At 39.5% G+C, this 14,784-nt stretch overlaps 1 protein-coding gene across 5 annotated transcripts in view; it reads left to right on the plus strand.

Moving 5' to 3' along the window:
- lamb4 (laminin, beta 4) overlaps positions 1-14,173 on the plus strand; it is a 155,859-nt gene extending 141,686 nt beyond the window's left edge. For all 5 annotated transcript variants that reach the window (XM_041203600.1, XM_041203599.1, XM_041203601.1 and 2 more), the window contains 7 exons: positions 2,043-2,246; positions 2,378-2,522; positions 4,180-4,387; positions 7,999-8,137; positions 9,366-9,542; positions 11,530-11,680; positions 13,735-14,173. In XM_041203600.1, the coding sequence (XP_041059534.1) occupies positions 2,043-2,246; positions 2,378-2,522; positions 4,180-4,387; positions 7,999-8,137; positions 9,366-9,542; positions 11,530-11,680; positions 13,735-13,868 (1,158 nt within the window). In that variant the 3' untranslated portion in view covers positions 13,869-14,173. The remainder of the gene's footprint in view (positions 1-2,042; positions 2,247-2,377; positions 2,523-4,179; positions 4,388-7,998; positions 8,138-9,365; positions 9,543-11,529; positions 11,681-13,734) is intronic.
- The last annotated feature ends 611 nt before the right edge of the window (positions 14,174-14,784 follow it).

Raw genomic sequence — 14,784 nt, forward strand, 5'->3', positions numbered from 1 at the left:
GATTGGCAAAAAAGAACCCCCCACCCCCGGCGCCCCTGAGGCCTGTAAACAACGGGCGAGCTGTGGAGAACGCTGCTGCTCACTCACTTCAGTTGCCCCAGAGTGAAGGCCGCCAACTGCACGTCGCCTGTGTGCTGTTGTGAAACACGTCGCGTGCTTTCCCACCAATGCAGATGGACGATACGGCGGGGTTCCAAGAGCTTGGCGGGATGGCCTTTTAATTATATGCTAACGTATTACAAATAGCTCCCCACTGACCGATGGCAGGAAACGCAGCCCGCCATTGGCAGGCTGAGCAGAAGATCGTGACCTGTGCTCACGCCGTCGTGAAGCAGGTCCCGCCATATTTTCCGCACACCCCACCTATTACGCCCACCGCCAGTGGGCTCAGAAATTCCGTGCATAGTTCCAGTTCATAGTCCCCAGAGCAATATTCACAACCCAATGACCTTCAGCTTCTTCATCAATGACTGTCCCTCTATCATGTGAGCCACGATTTTAAATAGGGGTGAGAAATGTGCACATCAACGTGAAACTTCTTAACTCACAGGCCTCCTTTAAGTAAATTAGGTTTGACTTCCACTTCAACCCAGCACCAATGACAGGGCACCTTCAGGTTGAGATCACAGTAATGTGGATAGTGTCTCAAAGTATGTTCCATTTCGTTTCTGTATTCTCTGTGGGAATGTCGGAGAGCGCCTGTGTAGGTTGCTATATAAATGTTAATCTTATCTTTGGTTCTTTTCTCCACGGCTGTCTGAAATGTTGCTCTGTACTTGTAAAGAGGAATTCCTGATATTAGTCCTGAAATCACCTTTTACTAATTAAGTAGTGTCCCTGCATTTCATTCCCAATATTTAACTTAAAGCCTTTAGCCCTACGGGTGATTAAAACAGCAGAAATCCGGCCTTTCTACTGGTAGAATTGTTAATGTGATAATATTGCATCACTGCTGAGAGAACATAAAAATGTAATTCTTCTCGAGCCAAACTCATGTTAGTGCTCCGACTCTAAAAGGTCACAAATCTACAATTTCAAGATAACACTTCAATTACAAATGATAGAAGGAAAAGAGTAAACATTACTTTTAAGTTGCACGATAAAACTTATGGAGAACTGCTCCTCTAAGATTTGCTACAGAAAAGAGTGAATTTGTTGCAATAATGTTGAGAATAGTTTGAGATCCTGCCTAAATGGAAACGTACCACATTTTCATAATACAAAAACTTCTCAGATAAAAAACAAGAATGAATTTTTGTGACATTATGGCCAGAAATCTCCCCTTGTCGGGGGTGTTGTGCAGGGGTGGGCGCGAATCCGATCAGCACCCCTGATTTGGTCCACGCCGCCATTTTATGTGGGCGGGCCAATTAAGGCCCGCCCATCATGACGCACGCCCGGAAGCGCTGAACGCTCCCTGTGCAGGCGGGGGAGGGGAGGTGGTTCCCCAAGTGGTTCCCTGTGCTCTTTCGCGCACGTGCAGAGATCTTCCTCAGGGAGATTTGTTTAAGTTATAGAAATTTGAATAAAGGTGGGAAAAAAATTTAAGGACATGTCCCCTCACGTGAAATAGTCACATGAGCTGGGACAGGTCCATTATTTATTTCAAAAAAAATTATTTAAATAATAAACCCTTCATGAAACTTTATCTCGCCCATGGATGAGGTTTCATGAAAAACGCAAAGGCCACCTGGGCTCTTCGTCTGCCTGCCAACATAAGGTTGGATGGGCATCTCAGTTAATTACTCTAATAACTTTTTAACATGCCTTAATAGGCCTTTGACAGTTTGGTGGGAGCGCAGCCGACTCAGCTACGCGCCCGCCAAACTGAAATCTGAATGACGTGCGGTGACGTTAGGATACCTGCCCGACGTCACCGCACATCATTTTACGTGTCGCCGAGCAGGCCCCGCCCCCCTGCTCACTGGCGGGAAAATGCTGCCTTATGTTTCAAAACACCAAAAGTACTTGGTGCAACTGTATTTACTGTTGCCACATTGTACATCATGCTTTCAACTACTTTCCTCTAACAAATTTTGTAGATTTGTGGAGCACAAGGGAATTTATCCTGTGATGAAGATCGATGTGGAGGAGCTTTATGTCATGACAGGTTTGGAAATCAAATATGTGGTGCCCCAAACTGTACTGGAGCTCTGTCAGAGGCAAAGTCTGCAAGAACCCAAGCTGATGAAACAATGGACCAGATGAACCGTCTCTTAGAAAAATTACAGAACACAATAAGCATGGTAACCATGTCTTATAGTTTCAGGTTTTGATAAAGAACTATGTACTTGTTCAATTAGATTGCAAAAGCCAAGGAATTTAGGAAGGCTTTAATTTTGTGTACTAGTAAGGCAGCCTTCCTTTTTTTTTCTAGATTGATTCCCTCAGAAACATGACACAGGAAACCAAGGAAAAGGCAACCAAATTATCCAATAGGGTAACTAAGACTAAGGATGAACTTGAAAAGGAAAAGCAAGAAAGCAAAGCCATCATCAGTAAAGTGAAAGAGTTTCTCACAGGTACTTAGTCCTTTTCCCTCCCTGTTGCCACTTTTATTGGATTTTCTTTACAGGAAGAAGACTCATTTGGTATAACAGGGCAAATGATATCTGTGGAACTTTATCATGGTAAACAGTCAAGCAGTCAAAGGAGGAAAAGAAAGAGAAAGTTGCAGGGGAAAAGTTCACAAGGAGAACAAATGAGTTGAATTTGATGGGGGAAAAGAATACTTACAGAGATAATCAAATGTTATAAAGAAAAATTTGGCTTCTGCGATGCTGCAGGCTTAGAAATGTCATACTAAGGGAGGCAAATTTTCTGAAATGACTAAGTTACAGTTATTGTAGAGTATTTACAATCTGATTTACCCTTGGGCACTGGCTGAAAGTTTGGCAGCTATCCCTTTGAACATTAAATGGGACAAGTAGAGTTCATGATTAGAGTTATGAAATGAAAGAGCTTCAAGGCTAAATGGTGCTTTATTCTTCCATAACAAAAACAAAAATACCTGGAAAAACTCAGCAGGTCTGACAGCATCTGCGGAGAGGAATACAGTTGACGTTTCAAGTCCGAATGACTCTTCATCAGAACTAAGGAAATAGAGAAATGAGGTGAAATATAAGCGTATAAGCTGGTAGAGGGGGAATGGGACAGGTAGAGCTCAATAGGAGGCTAATGATAGGTGAAGGCAAAGAAGAGATTGCCAAAGATGTCATAGACAAAAGGACAAAGTGGTGTTGACGGTGGTGATACTAGCTAAGGAATGTGCTATTGGGGACATTAAGACATCAAGCAAGAATCCCCACCCCCTTTTCAATCCCCCTTTTTCCAATTATTTATAATTTTTTTACAAATATATTTTTCTTTTCACACCTATTTTTAAATTTATCTCAATCTATTGTTTTATCTCCACCTTTTAGCCCATTTCGATCCCTTCCCCCCCACCCCCCCATCTGCCACTAGCTTGTCCTGCTTGCTACCCTTAATGTCCCCATTAGCACATTCCTTAGATAATATCACCACTGTCAACACCCCTTTGTCCTTTTGTCTATGACATCTTTGGCAATCTCTTCTTTGCCTTCACCTATCACTGGCCCCCTATCGAGCTCTACCTGTCCCACCCCCCTCTACCAGCTTATATTTCACCTTATTTCTCTATTTCCTTAGTTCTGGTGAAGGGTCATATGGACTAGAAACGTCAACTGCATTCCTCTCCGCAGATGCTGTCAGACCTGCTGAGTTTTTCCAGTTATGTTTGTTTTTGTTCTAGATTTCCAGCATCCACAGTATTTTGCTTTTATCTTTATTTTCCCATGTTTCCTTGTATTCGAAGGAGGAGTGAAACATGTTAAACTTTGTTCCTGAGAATGCATGTATCTTGTTTGAAAAATTGCATTCTCTTACAATTGGCAAGCGTACCCTATAATAGTTGGTCTTTCAGTCATTATACCATCGTACATCAGCACAGTCTTGTTCAATCCAGCAAATAAGCGTTTGTAGAAGTTACACCAAAAATAGGCCATCTGCCAAGCTGGTCATCCAATAAAGAGATGACAGTATGGATTTATGATCGTAAAAATTATAATTCTACTTCAGATTGTTTGTTTGAGAAATGTGTTCTTTATATTTCATTTATGAAGGCAACTTGTATTTTTACACTTTCTCTTCCAATTCAAGCGGACAGCGTTTCTTCCGAAGATCTTGAAAAAATTGCAAACCACGTTCTTTCCATCAAATTACCCATTACGCCCGAGGAAGTGAGGAAGAAAAACAAACAAATTCAAGACATCCTTTCCAAAATTAATGACATAGATAAAGAAGTGGAAAGACTGAACAACCGCTCTGAAGAAGCAAAGACGCTTTTGAAACGTGCAATGAAAGCAGAGTATGTAGGGTTATAGTTAAATAACCTGCCTGGTTAATTATTATTCTGTAATCTACTGCTGACAGTTTACAGCCTCTTCACTTTTTATTTATAATATTCTTCTGCTGCAAACTGGCTACATATTCCCTAAGTTGTTGCATCCCAATCTTAACTATAGCTAGAAAAAAGGAGAGAAAAGGATTTGTTCCTTTACTTTGTTATCTCATGATCAAACTTGTGTATGCTCAATTCTTTGACAGTGTAGTGCATGGAAAACAGAAATCATGACTTGTTAAAAGGTACCCCTGTTGTCCTGCCACCCATTTGGATAGATGAGTCATGTATGGAAAATCGTGCATCTTTGCATAGCCAGAGTATATCAACAATGAAAGCAACAATTTGCAATATAGTCATTTTAATCTAGAAAATGCCTCAAAGGTAGTTTATAGAGCAGAAATGGATGCCACTTGATGGCAGAGTTAAGAATCAATGATTGAAAACATTGGTAAAATTATAATAAGCAGAATTTTCCATTCGGCATGCGGGGGAGGGCCCAACACACCGGAATGTAAAATGATGCGAGATGACATCGGGCATGCACCCCTACGTCATCGCACTGTCTCGTGATATTTCACTCAGCCGGCGCAAGCCAGAGTCGACTGCGCACTCGCCAATAATTGATAGGCCTATTAAGGTCATTAAACAGATAATTAACATGATTGTTACGCTGCCCGTCCAACCTAATGGTTGGCGGGCAGGCGAAAAGGCCAAGCAGCCTTTACGTTTTTCAGAAAACCTCATCCACGAGCAGGATGAGGTTTCCTAAGGCTAATAATGATTATGCAAAAACTTTTTCTGAAAAATAAAAACATGTCCCATCTCATGTGACAGTCATAAAAACAAATAAAATCAATAAAAATTTAATGAAACGTCCCCTCATGTGACATGAGGGGACATGTTTCATTAAATTTTTATTGGCTTTATTTATCTTTTTAAAAAGCGCTTCAGTCCTCTGCCTCAGGGAGATTGAAGCACTCTTTCACATGCATGTGTGAAAGAGCGCTGGACCTGACTCTCCCTCCTTCCCCTGCACGCACAGGAACGCTCGCGTATTCTGCTGGAGGCCCGACTGCGCAAAATGGCGGTACGGAGCCAATCACAGGCGGTGGTTGGGTTCCCAACCACCCCCACCCGCTCCTGCCAAGCCTGCCCGACCAATGAAAAATCCTGGCCAATGTTTAGGAGACATTTAAAGACAGAGGGAGAAGCAGTAAGGCAGAAGTGAGATAGCTCTAAAGATTAGAATTGGGATAGCTGAAAGTTCTGCCGAGGGTGGTGGATCAGGAGGGAGGTGTGGCAAGGATTTGGACTTGGCGTTGGGGTGAGATGCACAGGAATTAGAACCGATGGAGTAAAGACAAATGGCAGGAGTGCAGAGCTGGGTACAGTGGCATGCAGCCATGAAGAAATTTGTATATGACAATCAGGATTTTTGGAAATGGAGTCAATAGATCTGTGAGGATGGGGGTTACAAGCAATCTGAATTAATGCAGGACAGGATATGGACACCATAGCTGATGACAAGTTGCAGTTTGTACATGGCAAACCACAAGAAATGGATAAGAAAAGCATTAGAGAAATATGGAGGTAATGTAAATGTGCATAAAGAATTCAGTGAGAATGAGAAAAAGGCAGAGGCAGAGATATTGTCGAAATTAAAGCTCAGGATGTATGGGACATTGATAGGGTAAACCTGATGGTGTATAGGGAGTGCCCAGCTGGAGAGGGGCATGAAAATTACATAAAGGTATAATGAGTTTTTGATGGTAGGTGATTTATTGGCTTTATTCTACCTAGTGTGGAGTTGAAGGAAGTTCTGATTTATTTACAACAAATAGTCTGACAACCAGAACAGCTCATGGTATTGAGGTTGGTGGTGGAAAGTAGAGTTGGATATTGTCAACATACACCTCCAAGTCACTGCATGCCTATGCTAAGATCACCAAGTTTCTTTGTTGCCTAATACACCCTTTGCAAAGCCTGAAGGATACATTAAAAATATTAGCAATCTTTAAATTCACCCATTTTAGCCAACCATTAATACCTGCTTACAAGAGATTTCATAGACCCATTCAACAAGTTCCCAGCCACAAACCCAATATAGGACAGGGACTCACTCAGACCATGTAAATTAAGCAAATTCTACAAAAGTTGAAATGATCAACATACAAATGGTTGGGTGAGTTGTAACAATCTCTGTACCGATTTTTAACTTTTTAAAAATAGTTTCAAATTTCCAGTTATAAGCTGAAAGAATGACATGTCAATACTTCACATTTTAAAACTTTCACTATAACAAATGACTAAAGAAACACTATTGACTAAACACAATTTACTTTTTGTAGACAACTTATAATTTATACAGAAATAAACATTTTCTTTTTACTTAATTATCACACATTGCATTCTCTACAGCATTACAGTTCTTATAGCAAAATATTCCCAATTTGTCCTGGCTTCCAATGAGTTACTTCCTTCTTAATTTTCTAGCTGGGTAGCTCCAATCGCAGAACTGACTTTCCTGTGAGGGTTTACTGTAGATTTTTTCCTCTAGCTCCAGGCTATGCAAATCTGCCCGCCTCCTCTAAATCCTCACAAATTTGGTCTTCAATCTGAGTGTGATCTCACACCTGTGTTCTGCGTAGTGAATAGCAGAGGCAGCATTTTTTGCACTTCATGTCCAGGCCAGGCTGCTTCTATTTCCTGCTCTCTGCCTCTCAGATGGCTAAAGGTCACACAAGACAAAAATCTTGTCTGGGATAGTAACAGATTTATAGGACCTGTAGCCTGATTTCAACAATGGCTTCCTCTACCTCTTTCCCCGTGCAACAGGAAACACATTAGCTTTACATCTAAATAGAAATGCTAATCAGCTTTCCTTGATCCTAACTCCATTCAAACTTAGAATAATAGGATATTTTACGGCACAACTGTTTACAACTCAATAACTTTAACACTTTTCTGGGACTTTAGGGGACACAGAGTCAACTCATTGCAGACTCAGAAACTGCTGTCATTCTCTCCAAGCATGTATACCGTGTACCTTCCTCTCAGTAAAATAATCTGAGCCCTCCTTTGACCTCTAACAATCAAACCTCTCAGGCTTACTGTCAGAATGACTGTAGAACAGGTCACATGGCCCCTTTCCTCTAACAATCAAACCCCTCAGGCTTACTGTCAGAATGACTGTAGAACAGGTCACATGACCCCTTTCCTCTACCCTAAATTTAAAGCTACAGTCCCAAAATTGAATAACCCTGTAAACCAAAAGAACAAATCCCAAAACATAATCTTATATGCCTCACAATTGTAACAGGCACTAATAACACACCAAACAATTAATGTGATATCCACCTAATAACCTCATTATGATTGAATTTAACAAATATGTGCAATTGTGTTATTCTACTGTTTCTTGTCTATGGTATGGTGCCATCTGAATGCATGATACTGCATAATATTATTTTAACAGTAGCTATCAGACAGTGAATCCATTTACATTTGAAAAGTGTCTTTGTGTATTAACTTTCCTTGGTACATAAATACTGTGGTAAATTTATGTGAATTCTTAGGAAAGCGGCCCAAGAGATCCCAAGCCCAAAGGAACTACAGAAAGATCTGGACAAAGTTAAAGCGGTCCAAAAACATGTCACAGACATGATGAAGACAATCTTTGATTACCTAAATAATTTTCAGACTAAGATTTCACAGGTAAATAGGAAGGATCTTAATTCTAATTAAAAGTTTTAAGTTATAACTTTAAAATCCAGATTACAGAAATGCTTGAATTCTTTATAAAGGTGCCAGGTAATCTTTAATATGTCTTAATCCCATTGTATAATATTCAACTATACCACAGTTTTTCCTTCTATTTTCAAATCAGAAGTTATGGTTTGGACAAAAAGGGTTGTCAAGAGACCACCTTGTCCCATATGGATGTTAAACATCGTTCTGCAGTTAATCATTTTTCATGTTTCTGAAAGAACTATGTACATTAATATTGGCCTGAGATTGCTCGAGCCATTACGTGTACCAATATCATAAATCTTTTTTAATGCATTTACAGTGTGGTTACATATATCAATCACCTCCCAACACTTTAATTTAACATTTTGATTTTTGTTTATATAACCATCATTTATTAACTGGTTTAGGCTTTTTGAACATAGATGCTACAAGGACAATCCTCTAGACATCTGGCATGAATGCCATGCCCAAGGACATTTGAAAAGTTATGGCCAGAGAAAGGAAAAAACACTTACATTTTTATAGTGTCTTCCATGACCACCAAACATCTTAATGTGATTTACAACCAATGAAGCACTTTCAAATGTAGCCACTGCTGTAATGTAGGAAACCTGGCAGCCATTTTGCATGCAGCAATCCTACAAACCTACAATCCTACAAACAGCAATGTGATAATGATCAGATAATCTGATTTTTTGATGTTGATTGAGGGATAACTAATAGTATTATGATTCCCATAGAGACCAATAACTTTTATAAAGAGATACAAATTGTTCAGTGACTAACACAAATGAATCGTATACCAAGATTCCCATAAAACTTTATAACAAAAATCAACAACAACTAAACATTTCTTAATAGGCAACTACAGAAAACTCATTTATAAACTTTTTAAACTATTCTCTTACCTTTTGTGTTTATAAAATCTTTTATCATTTAACCTTTATATTACCTGCCAGTATTTTGTCATACCCTTTCTTTCAAATATATTTTATTTCCCTTCCAAATTCTCCATACAAGTGATTTTCTTATGTGTAACCAGCCTAGCATTGTCACACATCTTTTTAAATTGGTTTTTAATTATAATTTCTTGCAATACTAAAATTAACACCAGTCAATGAAAGATCACTAATTTGCATTTTTTCTCAACTCACCATGTTTAGGCTTTCATGTTTTAACTTCCTCTTGACAGGTTAATGAGAAAACCAAGTCAATTTCTGACAATCTCATGCATTTAATGAACAAACTAACAATGTTACAAAATGAATTTGAAGAATTGGAAAACAAGACCATTAACAACAAGATTGTGACTAAAAAGGCAATGAAGAAAGCAAGTGAAGCAAAGAATCTTGCTGAGGAAGCTGAACAAGTAATTATTTTAATCATATCTTCATAAAGTTATAATACAATGGTATTACTAAATACTCATTTCTACAGGAAGTAGTTGAAGCGATTAGCTTTAATGCATTTATGGGGAAGCTAGCTAAACACATGAAGGAAAAAGGAATAGTAAGAGACGTTGATCAGGTTAGGTGAAGAAGGCATAAGGTTTTTGTGGAGCATAAACACTATGGACCTATTGGGCCAAATAAGTAATATTGTGAGTAAAAATTAACTTTTGGTACTCTGATGCTTATTATCTTAACTACTAATTGGTGTGTCAGGGATGTACCCAACAATTATCAATTCTTGGTGCAAAACCCCAATGGTAATGCAGATTAGGACATAGAATTTTCACTTGTAGGGCCATGGTTCAAGCCAGACCATTGAGAAGCAGGTCTTTTTTGTTTTGCAAGATATAGAGGCCTAGATTTTCCTCAGTGATGCAGTTTCCACAGAGTTATATTGCATTATGAATAGAAAGTTAAGTTACAAACATACAAACAATGACAGGTCTATCCAGCCAGTTGAACACAGTTGTGAAGCCTTTACCCCAATATTTACAATATACAAAGTGCAGAGGTGCATGATAACAAGTGGCTGCATTAAGAAGTGGGTAAATCCTGGAGACATTGAAATGCTGCCAAATTTCCCACAGGTCATCATCTTTTCCTTTCATTTACCACCCAACAGCTTAATAGGCTGGCAGGTGTTGGGCAGGTAAACCAGTGGGATAAGCCCAGAACTGGGGGCCATTCACAGCAATTGGGGGGCAGTGGGTAGTTTGCTGCATTTGATCAACCCCAGCATTGAGGGGAGACAATGGCAAGCAGAAAAGAAGCCAAAGCTTTGTACGAGCAACTAGAGGGAAGCACTCCTGCAATGCTCTAAGAAGTACTTAACTTCTGCAGTCAGCTGCTCCCATCTCTATTTAGCTGCTAGGTTTGCCAATACCTGCACAGCAACTGTAAAGCTTAAATAAAACTCCCAAATATAATGAGAGAGCCTGGTATAAATATTGTAATGAACTGCCCAGTATCTCCAAAACAGGACATATGTAAATCATGCTATCTGTCATTGTAAAAATGATCGCTGGTGACCGACTGGAGATCCAGTCCCCAATTTTTAATTTTTAACCTTCTGCCATTCATTCTGGGGCTGATTAATGTCAAAGTGTATCACAATACCCTCTCCTCACCACCCAAAAACACATGATCTCCTGGTAGAAGTGAAAACCAGATAAAAACACGGGCCAACTTGTGGGGGAAAAAATTGGGAAATTTCTCTTCCACTACTCTAGGTGATCAAAACTAGTCAGATCTGGCATCACTCTGGCCCCATCAATTTGATACAATATCTACTTTTTGTATGAGGTGATATGTGAACCAGCCACAAAAAAAGTCCAGCTCTCCCTTTTAAGGAATTTAACAAATCAGCGTTCACCACACAAGCAGCCAGCATTTCCAAATATTCATTATACTCTGGGGAGCGAAAAAAACAACCTCCTCTTAAACCAGATCTGGGCTTATTCAGTGGCCGAGGAATTAAAGGTTTAGGGTTAATGGGTCTTTCTCATAATGGAGAAGGCCATAAGGTCATGGAGATGATGTCGAAGGCAAAGGGGTAATAATAAATTTGTACAAATCGATGGTTAGACTACAGTCAAAGAGACCGTTATATCTTTGGGAGAAAAAGGGATAAATATTTGAAACAAAGGTAAATATAAAGTTATAAACAGAACAGAACTGTGAAATTAGCTTTGGATTGCTCTACCTGTGAACTAGCACAGCCATTTTAAGTTGATTGGAGCCTGAATGACCACCTGTGTGTTGAGTTCTGCTGTTCTATTTTTTAAACCATTACAATGTGTTTTCTCAACTAACAGATTTTGTTCTCAATTAAGCATATCTTTATTTTATGTTACTTGTAAATTATCTGATTTGTTTGAAGACATTGTTATGTTTTGATCATTGAAGGAATTTCAAAAAATGAATGAAACTTATGTAAAATTAAGCAAAATAAATGTACAAGATATTCCAACTGATGGAAAACAAAACGCAGAACAATTACAACAACAGGCTGCTGATCTGGCCAAAGACCTGGAAGAAAAACTGAGAAGAATTACAGGTAGATGTCCATTGTTAAACCAAGAGAATGGGGTATATGTTTGATTTGTGTGGAGCCTAGCCTCTTCATTGTTGTACAGTTATTTTATTCATTTATTAATCATAATGTTTGAAAAAAATATAAGCTGTGGAAATGTACAACCTGTGCTTTGCTGAGAGCTCTCATGATGCCAACATAGTTTCTAAAAACAGGATTTTTAGCCAATCTTCTACTAGCGCAACTAGGGATGAGCAATAAATGCTGACCCTGCCAGCAAGGCCCACATCCCAAGGATTTATTTTAAAAAGCTTCTCAGTGTAGTATAATAGTCTGGCACATATAGGGTTAATATGGGACTGAGTATACTAACACCCACCCAGTGATGTGAGAGGGCACATTACCTGCACCCAGGGTCACTTGAGTGTTGGACAGAGCCATGTGTGCCAGCAAGCATGGAAACAGTTCCTAGCTTGCACCCTTTACTGTATATTTGCAAATAGTTCTAAGAGTCAATAAAGACTTACAGTTAACCTACATATGACCATGAAGACTTCTTCTGACCAACCGAACTATAACCAACACTGTACAACACTCACCATATTGAAGATGGTCAAACTAGCAATTACTGGAAGCAGTTCCTACCTACATTTGACTGACCATGATTGTTCACTATGACTAGAAGTTTCCTGCGACATACACAGCTTGAATCTAATCAAACGAGCTTTAAAAAGTATGCCAAAAACGATTTCTTACTAGTTTGATTGGGATAGCTTTGGCCGTTTTGTTTCTAAGGCATTGATCTATGAAGAGTGTTTCAAAAGAGTTACTTACCTAAGTATAAGGAGTCCTAGGTGAAGAATGGGCCCTTAACAGCAGTGTCTGGAAAAGTTCAGGCTAAATGAGGGAAACTGTAGGTCTGCAAGCTGTACTTTATTGCTGCAGAAGTGCTCACTAATTCTGTGAATCCCATTGTTCCAACTTTTGTGGATGGAAGTTACAGCTGTATTCACTTCTTCCCTCAGGGTCTTTTCAAGCTGCTGTTTGAAATGATGTTGACATTGTTTAGAATATAATGTAAAAGTGTGTTAAGGACATAACTGAAGCTTTCATAGCAAGTTTTCTAAACCTCATTAACTTACCAAAAGAAGAGGAACATCACACAATTGGATGTACAGGATTTCCAAAGACCCAGGGTATCCTGATGCAATGATGCAGGCACCATCTGAAAATCAATACAAACATTCTTGGAATATTGGGCCGTTCCTTCTGAGCTCCAGGGCAGTGTATCAGAGGAGTACCCCAAAGATAGGCAGGGGAATCTCCCCCTGGCTCCCCCTCCACCAGAAGTTCCCAGGTAAGGATTGCATGGCAATTGTCTAGGAAGTTCAAACAACCTTTGGGCAATTGCCCTGCATTGGAAACCATCCGAAAATGCGATTTAAATTGCAAACATCTGGATGATTCTGACTGTGTTATCCAGAAACAGTTTGAAGAATTAAAACCATTTCTAACTTCTGTGTAACTATAGCACTGATCCACCCTGACCACCGCCCTCCCCCACTAACCACCCTGACCCATGCTTCCCACCCCACCCCCCCTACCGACCACCGCCACCTGACCCTCCAGCCCCAAATGCTACCCACTTACTTTATACACTTCTCCCTGGCTTATCAAAGTGTCTGGACCTTTCATCTTACCTGGTTTACAACTAGTGCCACAAAAAAGAGAGCATGGCTTGCTTACCTTCGACTGAGCTGCCCTCGATTGGAGGCCTCACGAATCTGCTGCGTTACTCAGCTCTCACCCTGCCTGAGTCAAAAGGTCGGGCGAGATGGGAACAGCTGGATTTCAAGGTAAGAAACTATGTGAGCGGAGTGGCAATCCAGCTCAATTGCCACGCCACCGGAAGTTACGCGCCATACTTTGTCACAATCAAAGTGTGCCATAGGAAACCCATCAGTAATGTTAGCAGCAAGTGGAGGAAAAAAAATCTGTTGATTAGTAGTCTAATAGTGAGGACAACAGATGGTAAATAGTGATATAATGCTAACTGATTTTGTTTTCTGCACTTACAGACCTGGAGAAGAAATTACAAGATGGAAATAAGAAAATAAAGGCGAAGACAGATTATTTGTCTGACCTTGAAAAAAATGTGACCAGCATTAAAAAGGAAATTGACAACAAGGTCAGTTTCTACAATGATTGTTAACCATTGTAAACTCCAGTCCTGTACCTTAATATTATCACTTATTTTTTGTAACTTTTAAAATTAAAATTTTACGTAATATCGTTTATAATTTTTTTTAAATGCCAACATTAATGTGGAAGAGTGATACTTTGTAAAGGTGCTTTTATGTTTTGTTATGCACAATGAAATCACCTTAGCAACATGACACTAATTTTTATATAAATTGAACTTATGTATGTTGACTCCTTGATGATTCATTCAAAATGACTATTGTTTGCATTTTGCAAAGCTGCAAATTGTAATAAAAGCAATGATTTTGACCACAACTGCAAATATTTAATTATCCCTCTTTGCCAATCAACCATGCGCAAAATCACAAGAAGAAACAATTCCCTAACACACTGGACTTCCAATCAACTGGTAACATCTCTAACCTGATATAACTTGCTTACCAAATATCTACCCATCCTTGATTTATTTCTTTATTTTATAAGCTCCTGTACCTTGCTCACTTTCTTTGACCAGAATTTTGTGCTGGCCAAATGGCGCGCGGTAGACACAAATGGTCGCGAAATGGGACATTGCGGAGGACGTGCCGACATCATTGTGACACTTCGCGATATTTTGGTCGGCTGATGCACGCGGAAGTCGGAAACGTAAGAAAAACAAAAATACCTGGAAAAATTCAGCAGGTCTGGCAGCATCTATGGAGAGGAACACAGTTAACGTTTCGAGTCCAAATGACCCTTCAACAGAACTAAGTAAAAATAGAAGAGAGGTGAAATATAAACTGGTTTAAGGGTGGGTGGGACAGGTAGAGCTGGATAGAGGGCCAGTGGAGATAACCAAAAGATGTCACAGACAAAAGGACAAAGAGGTGTTGAAGGTGGTGATATTATCTAAGGAATGTGATAGTTAAAGGTAGAAAGCAGGACAA

Source organism: Carcharodon carcharias, chromosome 13 (genome assembly GCF_017639515.1).
Source record: "Carcharodon carcharias isolate sCarCar2 chromosome 13, sCarCar2.pri, whole genome shotgun sequence".
Taxonomy (NCBI): Eukaryota; Metazoa; Chordata; class Chondrichthyes; order Lamniformes; family Lamnidae; genus Carcharodon; species Carcharodon carcharias.